General features: G+C 45.7%; 1 protein-coding gene across 1 annotated transcript in view; it reads right to left on the bottom strand.

Annotated features, from left to right (window-relative positions):
* LOC121567435 (mitochondrial import inner membrane translocase subunit TIM50-like) overlaps positions 1 to 15,115 on the bottom strand; it is a 33,524-nt gene that overhangs the window by 13,661 nt on the left and 4,748 nt on the right. Inside the window, exons 2-4 of the mRNA XM_045220838.1 lie at positions 14,820 to 14,979; positions 14,114 to 14,145; positions 3,674 to 3,695 (exon numbers count right to left, since the gene is read on the bottom strand). Coding sequence (XP_045076773.1) covers positions 3,674 to 3,695; positions 14,114 to 14,145; positions 14,820 to 14,979 — 214 coding nt within the window. The remainder of the gene's footprint in view (positions 1 to 3,673; positions 3,696 to 14,113; positions 14,146 to 14,819; positions 14,980 to 15,115) is intronic.

The following is a 15,115-nucleotide window of genomic DNA, read 5'->3' as shown; positions in this document are numbered from 1 at the left end:
ATGAAAATGTATGCACTCACTAACTGTAAGTCGCTCTGGATAAGAGCTTCTGCTAAATGACTAAAATGTAAACAAACAATACATAGCCTCAAAACATGGTTAAAAATATAATTTTAATATCATGGATGGTTTGTCCTTGCATCCATAGCTGAAATTGAGTGGTTACATTTCTCCAGCACCATCCCTCAGCTTTTTACCGAACCAGGGAGACCGCTTTATTGTTTCTACTGCTGATTGCCGCTTTAAGAAAGGCATCCCTATAGGGGACCGCAGCATTGGTCCCAACAGATAACATCTCAGCAATTTGATGGCAGATGCTACTGGGCTAGCTCTCCCCTCAGCTAAAGCATGCAGCCAGGGGCCTCTGGGATGTGAAGTCCTTTGGGACAGAGACGGAGTGAGAGAGATGGAGTAGGTCTCTATGGGCCTATAGTGTCTGGCCTGCCTGAAGCCTCTGGCCACTGTGTTTAACCAGCCAGGCCCCTCTGGGTCCCCCAGCCCAGTAACAGCAGGTCTGGGAGTGGGTGAGATGGTTAAACACCCCCTACCCCTCCGGCCTGCCTGCGTATGTGTGTTTTATAAGGCCTGCATGTTTTATTAGTCCTGGGCGGAACATACTCTTCCAGAGAGCGTGGGACTGTGACCGGCCCTGTTGACAAACCTCTCCCCTGGGAACGTAGAGCAAAGCCAGGCTGAGGGTGGGTGGTAATCGTTACACCCCCCTGCAGGGGGTTGTTGAAGCTTGTGTATGTGTGTGCATGCGAGTATGTGTGCGCAAATGTGTAATATGCTTGTGTGGGTGTGTGCACATCTCTGTGTTTGTGCCACTGTGTGAGTGACTGTGAGGACAGGATGGATTACGGCTTTTATCATGGTAATAAAGGGACTGGGGGTTGGTAGTGGTGGGATGAGTGTGTGAAAGGAGGATGACAGGAAAAGGATGGTGAAGAGATGAATATTTGTCAGCCAGGCCACAGTGGGTCCTCCCATGATGAGTGAGAGGTGGGGAAGCAACCTCTACCTCTAAGGAGAAAGGATGCAGCCAATTTCAGGCCATACAGTCAGAGACATAGGCATTCAATTTTCTCCATTGGTAACAGTTGGCTGTCACTATGATCACATTCAGTCTTATCAAAAGCAGAACCCCCATTATGGCAAAAACAAAGCAGTCCTTTTCCACAGTTGGGACTGACATCGACTCTGAAAGGAAGACCGTTACAAACTAAAGAAAAACAAAGACCCCCAGAAAAGTAGGCTTTGACAAGCAGCAGCACTCTGGTCAGGCAGCCTCTTGTCCTAACTTTGTTTGCCAGTAATAGAGGAAGGCCATTATGGCCAGTGGAAAAGCTATGTTGCTCTCGGAAGGGATGTCAATTTAAACAGGCGAGAAGTAGGGAGGGAACGAGGGAGGAAAGGAGGAAGGGCGAGAAAGATCGATGGCCGGGCCTCCGGACACAACAAAGGCCTCCTTTAATCCTCGACCGGGGTGACATATGCTCCGCTAGTTTGCCTAAGGCCATTATTACTCTAATGCCTTTCTCCTCCTTCTTCTTCTTCCTTTTTTTTTTGAGGGGGGGGGGGGCAGTGAGCCTCTATTAGAGTGCCCAGCTTAGGGACACAGACTGTTGGTTGGGCCGGTAGGTACAGGAGGCAGGCTGGGTTGGTTTGTGTGTTTGGAGCCCTGGTGGTCTCTATCCTAGGGGCTGTACGTTTCTGTCAGAGCGAGCAAACATGGAGGTCGTACAGAACGGCCCCTCATCAAGTCACAGCCAAATACGGGCTCTGAGGATCCTAGCTGTGGGATACTGACTGGGACACATGGAGGGTGAATGATCTGATCAAATGGACCGGAAGAGAGGAGGTCTTCCAAGTCATGAAACGCCTCCGAAAAGTACAAGTCAGTTATTTAAGCCTAATAATTGTGCTTGAAGATTAAAGCAACATATTTTCTCTCTCCCCCTAAACACAAACATCTGGTATGTGTACTGATTGATCGCATACTGCATCAAGACCGCTTATTAGATCCACAGTACATACTAGGAGTATTTTGAAAGCAGTCCTGCACTTGTCACACCCCAGTGTGTCCTCAACAGGTTGGTCTTTGGGGAGCTCATCACCGCCACAGCGTCCAACGCTCCTCCTCAGCATAATGCCGCTGCTCGTCACCGGCGGCGGCGCTGGCTCTGAATACCATCACTTGGCATGGCGACACAGGTCTGGCGAGCACGCCTGTTGCAGGCCAGACCTCAACGCCCCAGGTCCCTGAGGACCCATCCAGCGGAGGCGTCCAGGCTGCCCCCCTCCACTCGCCTTCTGCCACTTGGGGTGGAGGGGAGCGTGGGCAGGGGGCTGGAATACTCCCTCTATGCTCCCCCGGGGGCACCTTAGACAATCATTGGCCTTCATTAGGGGTATTGAACGCTGTGGGTGCATCAGGGCTAGCCAATAACAGCAGCAGCCGTAGCAGCGAATGGAAATAGAGACGCAGCAGCAGTGCCATACAGAGACAGAGGACTTTGGGGAGCGTGACAGCGTGAGGAATTCATTAAGCAATTATTGGTATAACAGGGTGATTGTTAGGTGTTTAAGAGGAGGCTTCCCCTCACTCTATCAGATATAAAATCAACACTTCTGGGAAGGGCCACAGCTGTCCCCGGCATTAGCATAGCTTTGAAGCAGGGAGGGAGGCACCTCGCGACTCAGTCCCCCTGCTCTGCCCTCTGTCATTTCAATAGCATAGCCAGTCATAGGAGAACACTACACATTCCCTCTCAGCTCCACACTGGCCAAACGTGCACTCAGTGGAGGGAGAGAGGATGACAGTCAAAATACCAATGAAACAGACAACTAGGACTACAAATCTATTGGGGAAACCAATGGGTTGTAATACTATGACATGAAATTGAGAGAAAGACAATCTAATTTCCATTTTCCTGTGTCGGTCTTGTCATGAGGCCCTTTTCACCAGGTTGTCAGCCTGGCTGTTTATAGGGATGACTGATGGCTGAGGGGCATATGGGGGGTTGGTTACCGGCTGGGTGGGTACAGGGTGGTAGTCACACACAGAATGGGGGGCGGTTGGCATTGCCTGTGTGTGGGACGCCTGCAAGGTGGCATTTCTCAGCGGGTTGATTGATCATACACCCCGCTTCCTGCCCGCCATCCTAAGCTGACAGCAGAACAGGCAAGCTAGAGGGGGCTCATCTGGACCACTGTCAATGAATGGGTGGAAATGGGGGGAGCGGGTTGTAAACGTGGTATGGACAATGTTGGGTATTAGATTAGTAGAGGTCTGCCTGAGGGTGCAAACAAACAGGTGACATTACTCATCTCTATTGACAAATCTAAGGAGGAAATAAATAGGGCTAAGATTTCACAAGTTAACCACCAACAGCTGTCTGAACCTTGTTATTCCATGTTTACGTAGCCTTCACATCAGTTATGTTTTATAGCTGAAGTAAAGTGAATCGAGATCCATTTACAGCCCAGGAGCAGATGTTTGGGAACGCAGGTGTGCCAAAAGCCTCAGAGACCAAGGGGGAATAAATAAAAACACTGATCTCTAAGCTAACTCAACTTTGAGAAAAGAAAACTCTCCAAAATACCGTATGGATTAGGCTAAATACCACAAGTAGAGTCAGTCATTGAGGAAACAAAAGGGAAATCAACTCACCATTGTCAAACTCATCTGGAATCTGTAAGAGAAGACAGAAGGAAAGTGAGAAACGGTCCACTTCACATGCTTGTGTGTATGCCAGGTCAGTGTCAAACAGATGGTACTGTTGCCAGAAAACTTGTGACATGAATAACACTATAAGGCCTAATGTATAAGGTAAATAACATGACATTTTGTGGTTGTGTTTATATTCAAACGTCAGTGTCAGCCAATTCAGTTGTTGGTGTTTAGGTCCAAACCGCCACGACGCCTCTCAAATACTAGTGAATATTCCTTTATTTAAAGTTTGTAACCATCCAGGCTAGTTGGCATTTCATCTCTCTTTCTATGCATCTAAACCAGGGGTATGCAACTAGATTCAGACGCGGGTAAATTTTTGTCCGCACAAATGTTCGGGGGGCCAGAAAATTATCAATTGACCACAACTAAGCCCAAAAAGAGATTGTTATTTTCAAATACAATAATTTCATACATTGATTACATTAAAACACGCTCACATCTTTTTTTTGTGTGGGGATACTTGGGAACAGATTACCTAAATCCTCTGTAGTCCTCTGTAGCTCAGCTGGTAGAGCACGGCGCTTGTAACGCCAAGGTAGTGGGTTCGATCCCCGGGACCACCCATACACAAAAAAATGTATGCACGCATGACTGTAAGTCGCTTTGGATAAAAGCGTCTGCTAAATGGCATATTATTATTACTAAATTAAACTCGTTTTTAGCTGAACCCCTGCTGATTTGACAGTCTTGTGACCAAAAATGTTAATCCCCCCCAAAATCACTCGTGGACCGGTTTTGGCCACGAGTGACCCCTGATCTAAACTGAACAGCAATACCGTACCAATGTTTGACATAGTCCCTGCTTAAGAACTGTTTATAAGTGTTATGTTCCCCAATTTCTGTGTTGTGGGTTGTGTATTTTCATGTATGTATTTCAGGAAATGGGTTCCTGAAATTCCCCAACAAGCAGCTGATTGGTCAATGAACATTGATGATTGGAGAGCTGACCCCGCGCCCTCGTCAGGACGCAGCCGTCTCCAATTACCAACTCCTTCTGAAGCTATATAAGGCCCAGTTCTGTTGCTCAGAAGGGGGGGAACCAGAGATGAGAGGGCTAATGGCTGAGAGTTATAGCATGTTGGTTGTTGCTAAGACATTTGGTACGTACTGTGTAGTTGTTGCTGTGAGAGCTGATTGTAATGTTTTGTGTTAGTTTGTTGCTCAGAGAGTTTCTTTAATGTCCTGAGTTAGTTTTTTCTCTCAGGTTTTGTTGTGAACCAGTTTGTGTTATTTTGTTTAATTTGTTCCCAAGGGGGGAAGGGGAAGGCACCTAGGGAGTGCTTAGGCAAGAGGCCTGCGGGCATACATTACCCGTAGAAGTTAACTGTCTATGCACACTAGGAAAGACCTGGGCGGACCATCCCCTGTATTTTGGTTAGTGCACCAGGTGGTGCTAGTTAAGTAGTAGTGGGTAGGCAGGTAAGGTAGGAGAGGGGGCTTTGATATTTACTTTCTTTGCTTTGGTTCCGTCCAGCCCCTTTTCCCCAAATTTACCGTGCGAAGGAATACATTCCCTGTTAACGGTATTCTCTGCCTTTTGTCATCCTTACTCACACCTACAGTCCCATACCTCTTTCACACCACGGAGAGTTGAGTTGTAGCAGGGTGTTGCGTTCCCTCTTCCGAGAGGAGTGCGTAACATAATGGGGGCTCATCCGGGATTTCATTAAACCCACCGGACCCTGCTGCGCTGAGCTCTCTGAGTTGTGATTGAGGTGTGATGGTAGGTTGTGAGTTTGGGTGACTTGTTTAGTTTGTGTGTATTCAGGTGGCTGCTGTATACAAGATGGCTGCCTCAGCCATCTCCAAGTTCATTGAAGCGCCCTCTGTTGATAGTTTGGTGAGGTTTCGGAAAATAGATATTTTCGCTATTGCTAACCATTATGGATTTGTTATCCCTGAGAAAGCCCTAAAGGCTAGTCAGGGAGGGTTTAGTGACAGAGTGAATTCTCTCATTTCAAGATAAGGAGCGGGAGGCTTCAGGAGAGGAGACGGGTAGACCTTCCGATGCCAAGTCGGAGGACAGGACGGAGGAAGGGGTTGCTCGTACCCCCTTTACATTGCCCCGATTCGATCCTTTATCTTCTGCTTCAGGTCGTTCAAGCGGGACCGCTAGGCTAAAGGTGAGGCTGGCCCGGTTAGAAATGGAGCAAAAAGATAAAGAGAGACAGATGCAGTTTGGAAAATGGAAATTGAAAAGGAGGTGAGAATGCGACAACTGGAGCTAGACGCTGGCTTCAGTGCGACTCCACAAACTGCTTATCATCAAGCCCACTTCGATGTAAGTAAAAATATAGCGTTGGTCCCTCCATTCCGGGAGTCGGAAGTGGATTCCTATTTCTTTGCTTTTGAGCGTGTGGCCGCTGCGCTACATTGGCCACCCGAGGTTTGGCCGCTCCTGTTACAATGTAAATTGTCTGGGAAAGCCCAGGAAGTAGTAGCTGCTCTCTCCCTGGAAGACAGTTTACAGTATGATACAGTTAAAACTACCGTGTTGCGGGCTTATGAGTTGGTGCCTGAAGCTTATAGACAGTGCTTCAGGAACCACAAAAAAACATCTCACCGTACTTTTGTTGAGTTTGCAAGGGACAAAGAGTCTGTTTAATCGCTGGTGTTCAGCCAGCAAAGCTAACACCTTTGCTGATATTCGGGAGTTGATGCTGTTAGAGGATTTTAAAGCAACCTCCCTGATATAATTGTAGTTCATTTAAATGAACAGAAAGTGGTGACATTGGCCCAGGCAGCAGTGTTAGCAGATGAGTACGCTTTGACACACAATACTTTCTTTGGTGCGCCTCGTTTTGAAGACCGAACGATTACATCATCAGTGCCCCGTTCAGGTCGCTTTTCCTCTGACAACCCTAAGCCTTTTCATGAAGTCCGTGAATGTTTTTACTGTCACCAAAAGGGTCATGTGATTGCGGACTGCCCGGTTTTGAAAAATAAACCGAAACAGTCCCTGTCACCGTCCCCAAAAATTGAAAGTATGGGTTTAGTCAAGTCTTTGGCTGGTCTGTTGGACCGAGTTATTGATTCAGCATTTGAGAAACCGGATCCTGTCTATGCTCCGTTTATATTTGCCGGTTGTGTTTCCTTAACTGGAGAACAAGCTGATCAAAAGCCCATTCAAATATTACGAGACACCGGGGCGGCGCAGTCAGTAATGGTTACTGATGCTTTACCCTGGTCTCCTGAAACGTATTGTGGCTCGCATGTCATATTAAAAGGGATCGAGACAACAACAGTACCTGTACCATTACACTGGGTCCACTTAGTGTCAGACTTGGTAACAGGATGTTTCCGTGTTGGTGTAGTGTCTACACTGCCAGTAAAATGAGTTACATTGTTACTAGGGAATGATATTGTAAGGTACCAAAGTTAAGAGACAGCCGGTTTCTCCTTGAGAGCACAGACACCAACACTGTCCAAACCAGTCACGTTCTACTCTCCGCCTGGACAGCCCAGCATCTGTGTGTAGCGCACTGTGTAGTAGTGTCCAGTATATTGAACCGTGGCGCTGCGGCTTGTCTCTGTGCCGTCATGCCTACGTGTAGCCCTCCCCCGCGGTGACACTTTCAGCAGCGCGCCACACCAGCCCACCAATTACCAGACAAATTAATCTCCCAGCTGATTAATATTCAGCTGCATCTGCCAGCAGGTCCCTGGCCTGGGCCCGGCCCACCTGGGGGTTTGCCTGCCCAACGGGGAGAGAGAGAGAGAGGGAACCAGCCGGGGGCCGAGTGGGACACCACATGCTGCACATTGGGGCCACTACATGGGAACCGAGGGGGTGGGCTGGAGCTGTTTCATCCCCCACCTCAACACCCCTCCCTCCCTATCAAGGCTGTCATAGACTGTTCTCACTGCTACCACACGGCAAGCAGTACCGGAGCGCCAAGTCTAGGACCAAAAGGCTTCTACCCCCAAGCCATAAGACTGCTTAACAATTAATAAAATTACATTGCCCCCTCCCCTTGTTTTTACACTGCTGCTACTTGCTGTTTATTATCTATGCATAGTCACTTTACCCCTACCTACATGTACAAATTACCTTGACTAACCTGTACCCCCGCACATTGACTCGGTACCAGTACCCCCTGTATATAGCCTCGTTATTGTTATGTAATTTTCTTGTGTTACTTTTTGATTTGACTTTTTTTTTACTTTAGTTTATTTAGTAAATATTTTCTTAACTTTATTTATTGAACTGCATTGTTGGTTAAGGGCTTGTAAGTAAGCATTTCACAGTAAGGTCTACACCTGTTGTATTCGGCGCAAGTGACAAATACAATTTTATTTGCAGTGGTTGAAGAGACAGACTGCCCAACTATGCCCCCTGCTGCCTGTGCATGGTCATAAGGAATTTTCTTTATATAACGTAGATAATTTGATCACCGACACAGTTCATGATTTAGACAACTGCTTATAAAGCACATTGCCTATCAGATTAGTTTCAGAATGTGCCAGGTAAACCTGTATACTAGGGCAAAGGTAAGGGGATGGGCCAGTGGGGAAAGGTAAACACAGCAATGATAAGTCGGCCTAGTGTGCCCTCTTGTGGCTAGGCCTAGAGAGTTGTTTTAAGAGGATAGCACCCGATTCCAAGGTTGGCTGCCAGAATTTTTTGAACACGACGCAAACGGACCTCCGTCAGCGCCAACCTTGGAATCGGGTGCGATCCTCTTAAAGCACTCAGACTAGACATCTCATTCAGAGCTAAGCTTATGCTTAGGAAAGGAAAAGAAGGCATGCAAATGACTGAGTCTTATCAACCCCTATGTTGGTAGTGCCTAGTACATAGTGTCCAGTATCTCCGCCTTCCTTTCCTAAACCAATAGTGTCACGTAGTCAGGGTTAGAGTCAGTTCAGGAAATCATTATCAATTAATTGATCTTATTTCAATGCCCTGTCTCAGATTATATAATTAGCCTAATTAATGGAATTAACCATGCAATCTCAAAAAGAGATAAATATGGAACCAGAAAACACGCAGAATATTGCTACAACAGATTGTTTTGCCCATTAAAGTATCTCTCTCAAGAACCACATTACAGAGCAGTGAATTAACTTAGAACAAGACTTGGGTCTTCCAAATTGACTTTCAGAGGAGGTTGACACTGTACGAGGAGTGTGAGTGCTCATTTAGGGGTAATTCACACCTGGTCACAACACTGGGGCAGAGGCCCGGGAGACCAGGGGCAGGCCATGTTCCCGAACCAGCTACAGGATGGCCATGGGAACTCTCACCAAACATCAGAGGTGGCCACTTATTGCTCTGAGAGATTAAAATAGTTCCCACACTGATAGCCGTGTACAATATGGCTGTATGAGAACATAGACCCTCACAGCAACACACTGGTGAGGGGCAAATCCCATAAGAGATGTTGCTTGGGCTACTGAGTGACGCAGCGGTCTAAGGCACTGCATCTCAGTGTTAGAGGCGTTACTACAGACCCTTGTTCGATCCCGGGCTGTATCACAACCGGCCGTGATCAGGAGTCCCATAGGGCGGCGCACAATTGGCCCAGCGTCTTTATTGTTTGGCCGCCATTGTAAATAAGAATTTGTTCTTAACTGACTTGCCTAGTTAAATAAAAAGGTTAAATAAATGCTTGAGCTAGTGAAATGAATGAGAATTGGTTGTCACACCCAAGTTCCAAATTGCACTCATCTGGTTTGGAAATTCAGCACAACCTAGTCCAACCCCTAGAGCAGTGGTCACCAAGTCAAGATCAGTTTCACAGCCAAAAAGCAAGCTGAGATCTACTGCGCAGATTCTTTTTTTAAATCATGACTTAACATTTAACAGTTCTGTAGGCATGAGGTTTGTGCAGTAGACCTAATACATTTGTTTTATTTTTATTATAGTCATTTAGCAGACGCTCTTATCCAGAGTGACTTACAGTTAATGAGTGCATACATTTTTTCATACTGGCCCCCAGTGGGAAACGAACCCACAACCCTGGCGTTGCAAACGCCATGCTCTACCAACTGAGCTACACGGGGCCATTATCACAGCATATTGGCTATATGCCTGGCCTGCCAATATTGTTATTCTCAAAGGGGGAAGTAGGTCAAATCATGACATCAGTGATCTTCAGGTCGGAAAGTCTTAGTTCTAGAAAGATGCCAGAGTTTCCAACTTGAAATTCCGAGTTTGATGACCGTTCCAAAATATTTTTTCTAGTCGGATCTATTTTTTTCCCCCCCCGAGTACCTAGTTGTCTTGAACGCACTGAAGTTTTGAACATGGCATTAGTCTAAGCAGAAGGAGGGGAGAGAACAGCAGAGGGTCCGCCTCTCACGGGCCCTGCTCTCTCCTTCCTTTCCTCCGGTGAGACTGAGCAGAGAGAGGGGACACTGTCTTCCACCTGATGGCGAAACTCAAATCGCACTGCATCTGCCTCATGCACAAATTCATGTTGTTCCTATGACCAGAGAAAAGTGAAATATTCCTTGATATTAAAATAGACATGACGAGCTGCTAAAAATAATGACAATTGCAGGGCTATCGATACACTTGTAGTAGGGAGAAGCGCTTATGTTTTGTAATAGTGTTGAACAAAAACAGTGTTGACAGTGCTGAATAAATACTTATACATGAACTTAAAACAGCAGCTCTTTGCTGTATTTGAAAGTCTCTCTCTGGTCATGGTTTTAAAAGTTATGAAATCTCACTTAGGCTAACATCAAACTTTGCTGTAGCAAGGGACGTGGAAGCTGTAGGAACGGTGATTTGAGCTACCCAATTGTCCAGCGCAGTAGGCAAACTCGATTTAGCCACAGATCTCCCGGTCCGCCGGGCAGGCGGAGTTTGTCTTCACAGACAAATTAAATGGTTCAAAATGAGAACACTCTGCCTACCCGGTGAGCAGGGATTCCGAATCAAGTGCACCTAGCGTAAACAGCACAACACGAATAATAAAGCCTTTATCGTTGGCTTTCCTACAGAAATGTTTGGTGACAACTTAGATGGAAAGCTACTGAGGATGGCAGCTGACTCTGTCATCTCTTTAAGCTGAGCCTAGAGGAAAGTCTTTGTCCTCAGGCCTGGAGGGAAGCCAAATTCATTCCGCTACCCAGGAGTGGTAAAGCGGCCTTTACTGGTTCTAACAGCAGATCTATCAGCTTGCTGCCAGCTCTTAGCAAACTGTTGGAAAAAATTGTGTTTGACCAAATATAATGCTACATCTCCGTAAACAAATTAACAACAGACTTTCAGCATGCTTATAGAGAAGGGCACTCAACATGTACTGCACTGACACAAATGACTGATGATTGGTTAAAATAAATTGATAGAAAGAAGATTGTGGGAACTGTACTGTTAGATTTCAGTGCAGCCTTTGATATAATTGACCATAACCTGTTGTTGAGAAAACATATGTGTTATGGCTTTTCAACTTCTGCCATATAGTGGATTCAGAGCCATCTAATAGAACTCAGAGGGTTTTCTTTAATGGAAGCTTCTCTAATGTCAAACATGTAAAGTGTGGTGTACTGCAGGGCAGCTCTCTAGGCCCTCTACTCTTTTCTATGTTTACCAATGGCATTAAATAAAGCATGTGTGTTCATGTATGCTGATGATTCAACCATATATGCATCAGCAACCACAGCTAATGAAGTCACTGAAACCCTTAACAAAGAGTTGGTCTGTTTTGGAATGAGTGGCCAGTACTAAACTTGTCCTGAACATCTCTAAAACTAAGAGCAAATCATTCCCTAGGTTCTAGACGTCAGCTGCATCTGGTAATGAATGGTGTGGCTGTTGAACAAGTCGAGGAGACTAAATTACTTGATGTTACCTTAGATTGTAAACTGTCATGGTCAAAACATAGATTCAATGGTTGTAAAGATGGGGAGAGGTCTGTCCGTCATAAAGAGATGCTCTGCTTTTTCTACACCACTCTCCACAAAGCAAGTCCTGCAGGCTCTAGTTTTATCTTATCTTGATTATTGTCCAGTCATATGGTCAAGTGCTGCAAAGAAAGACCTAGTTAAGCTGCAGCTGGTCCAGAACAGAGCAGCACGTCTTGCTCTTCATTATAAATCAGAGGGCTAATATTAATACTATGCATACCAGTCTCGCTTGGCTAAGAGTTGAGGAAAGACTGACTGCGTCACTTCTTGTTTTTATAAAGAAACATTAATGTGTTGGAAATTCCAAATTGTTTGCATAGTCAACTAACTACTAACAGCAGCGTAAGAAGTGTGCCTTTTGAAGTGGGAACAAGCTTAAACTGTAAAGTGAAGAACAGGGCATGAGAAGTTAAATAAGTGTGCTCTTTGAAGTGCCCCATTCCCAAACCCACAATCTTCTGAGAAGTGTGCCCTTTGGTAGCTTAGTCTCACTTAAGGCAGGACATGATGGGTAACACTTTATGAGGAAGTATGCCAGAGGTGCACAACCCGCAGACCAGGACATAATTTGACCAAACATTTGTGCCAAACAGGACCAAATCCAAAGCGACCACAACCTAAGACTTGGCTGTAGAGCTACTGATGTCACTCAGTACAAAAATGAACACCTCATTTCCTCCCCAAAGAAACTCATAAGTGTAGATGACTAGTCATGTTTTCACTAGCATGTTCAGCCTTAGAACCTCAGGCTACTGATGAATGCAAAGCCCAAATATGCTGCTGTACAAGATTGGCCTTGGGATGTAACTGCATTAATCTACCTTAGGACTCTTCCATTGGACAGGTGGGCCAGACATTCACGTTAGGCTCTTCTGGTTCCAGAGAGGAAGCCATAGAGATGAGAACAGGATCCAGCTCCTTCTCTCACAGTGACACCCAAAGACCTCCAATTGACACAGCTCCTCCAGTCTGAGGGGACAAGTGTGGGATCCATCACCAAGAGGCCTGGCATACTCCACTCACAACAGCCTGACAAGTGTGCCCTTTGAAGTAAGAGAAGTGTGCTCTTTCAAGTGCCCACCTTTCCAAACCCACACCTCTAACCCGTGGCAGAAGGCCACACATCACGTAAGGCCTACATACCTCAAATCACAGCAGCCTGAGAAATGTGCCCTTTGAAATGGCCACAGGTTAACTATGAAAGACCAAACTAGGGTCTTTGATGATGAAGTGAGCCCTAAGAAGTGTCCATGTTCCCAATCCCACAGCTCTAACCCCTTGCACATGCCACATATCCCAGTTACCCGAGACGTGCCCTTCGGAGGACGTTGCCCCCCCATCCTGTTCTCATTCCACACATCCTGCCCAAGCTAATGCCACTGAAAAATATACATTAGTGACCACAAGAGTCATATCAGCCAACTACAGTATGTTCACCTTGCGGGAAGCTCCTTCGGTGGCTTTTGGATTATATTTTACCCTCTTATTATGGGTGTAACTTATAGTAAAATCATGATATATTGCTGTAAGCACAAGGGACCTTAATATTAGGTAAATAGCTGGTCATCTCATGTACTATAATAAGGTTTTCATTCAAAAAGTGTTGAGTAAATGGACATCAATTCACTCAGAGATCGACAATTCACACCATGAAGGCTGAGCCTTGGAAAGGTGTTCCAGACATCAGGCTCCTCTGGTTCCTGAGAGGAAGCCATAGAGATGAGAACAGGATCCAGCTCGTTCTCTCACAGTGACACCCAAAGACCTCTAATTGACACAGCTCCTCCAGTCTGAGGGGACAAGTGTGGGATCCAGCACCAAGAGGCCTGGCACACTCCACTCACAGCAGCCTGACAAGTGTGCCCTTTGAAGTGAGAGAAGTGTGCTTTTTCAAATGCCCACCTTTCCAACCCCATACCTTTATCCCCTGGCAGTTAACAGACTATTTACAGTAGGCTGACAAGTGTGCCCTTTGAAGTGGACAGCAAGACCACACCTGAAAGTTGAAAGAAGTGTGCTCTTTGAAGTAGCCACCTTCCCAGACTCACACCTCTAGTCCCTGGTGTGTCTTGTGGGAAACTATACATACCGCAAGCACTAGCTTGAATCAATTAACGAGCTACATGGGATCTACCTGAGACGTGTGATAAGTGTCATTTAAAGTGGGGCGGCAGGTAGCTTAGTGGTTAAGAGCGTTGTGCCAGTAACCGAAAGGTCGCTGGTTCTAATCCCCGAGCCGACTAGGTGAAAAATCTGTCGATGTGCCCTTGAGCAAGGCACTTAACCCTAATTGCTCCTGTAAGTCGCTCTGGATAAGAGCGTCTGCTAAATGACTAAAATGTAAATGTAAAGTCACCACCTTTCATTATGCACACTTTAAAACCACTGGCACAAGCCACAGTCTGCTTAGAAGTTCTACAGAACTTAGTCTGGCAATCTTTTAACTCTACTTTTCAATAATTGGTCCTAAGGCAATAAACCACATGTTCTGCATTGAAACAGGTTTGAATGAAAACATACCGTGTTTCCTTGTTCATCCACTGAATTGCTTCCTGTAGATAGTGAGAAAAACACATTATGATAATATTATACATATATTTGCATTGAAACAACATGAGCATTTATTGCATTGCATTACATGCATCAGATGCCATGTGTCCACAAATCAAATTACTTCTGAAAAGCATATGGCACCGCACAATGTGTCATGTGTTTCAGCAGAGACATAACAGACTCTTCGTGAAACATTCAACCATTCCTTTTGACAAATGTGGTCATGTCTTCTACAATTCAACCATCCATCTAGGCTGACAGTAATGACAGAAAGTACAATAACACTGGAATATGCCAAGGAATTTAAATATTTGATTCATATACAATAGCTATTGAACAGTAACTTGATCAGAGAAGTCAGACATGCTTTGAGAAAACACATTTGAAGAAAGATATAAAATGAGTGCAAAGAGACAGCTGATCAAAATTCTACATCATTGGAATGAAAGGCGATTAATATACAAATCTGCCCATTCACCTAAAGCTCAAAACAAGTCTTCAAGAATGCCCTCTTAAAAAGTAAATATTCCACAGAGCAAGGAGAGGGTGTCCCAAATCACTCCACTATCTTCTGTATGACCTTCACTAGCGCTGCTGGTTCAGTGTCAGCCCTTGACATGCTGCTGCTCTGACAGAGTGGAGGGGACCGAAGAGAGGGAACAGGCGGACTCACCGAATATGTACACCATGCCGACAGCACCTCCTATCCCCATCAGGCCTGCTAACCGCATTACCATCTTCTTGGCATAGGCTGTGTTCTCCTTCTGTTTCTTGTCCTCTCCCTGGTCATGCTTCTGCTCCGAGTCCCCGTCCCCCTCTGGAGGGGGCTGGCCCTGTCAGTGTAAACAGCCAGGTCAGATTCCGTTTCACTTCCTCACACAAGACAGCTAGACATTATATTGGGAATACGTAGCTATAATACAGAATAGCTTGGAAATAAGGAATTTAAAATCATAAAAAAGGAAATGA

Source organism: Coregonus clupeaformis, chromosome 6, assembly GCF_020615455.1.
Source record: "Coregonus clupeaformis isolate EN_2021a chromosome 6, ASM2061545v1, whole genome shotgun sequence".
Taxonomy (NCBI): domain Eukaryota; kingdom Metazoa; phylum Chordata; class Actinopteri; order Salmoniformes; family Salmonidae; genus Coregonus; species Coregonus clupeaformis.
The sequence above is the reverse complement of the archived record's forward strand: the minus strand, read 5'-3'. Positions and strand labels throughout refer to the sequence as shown.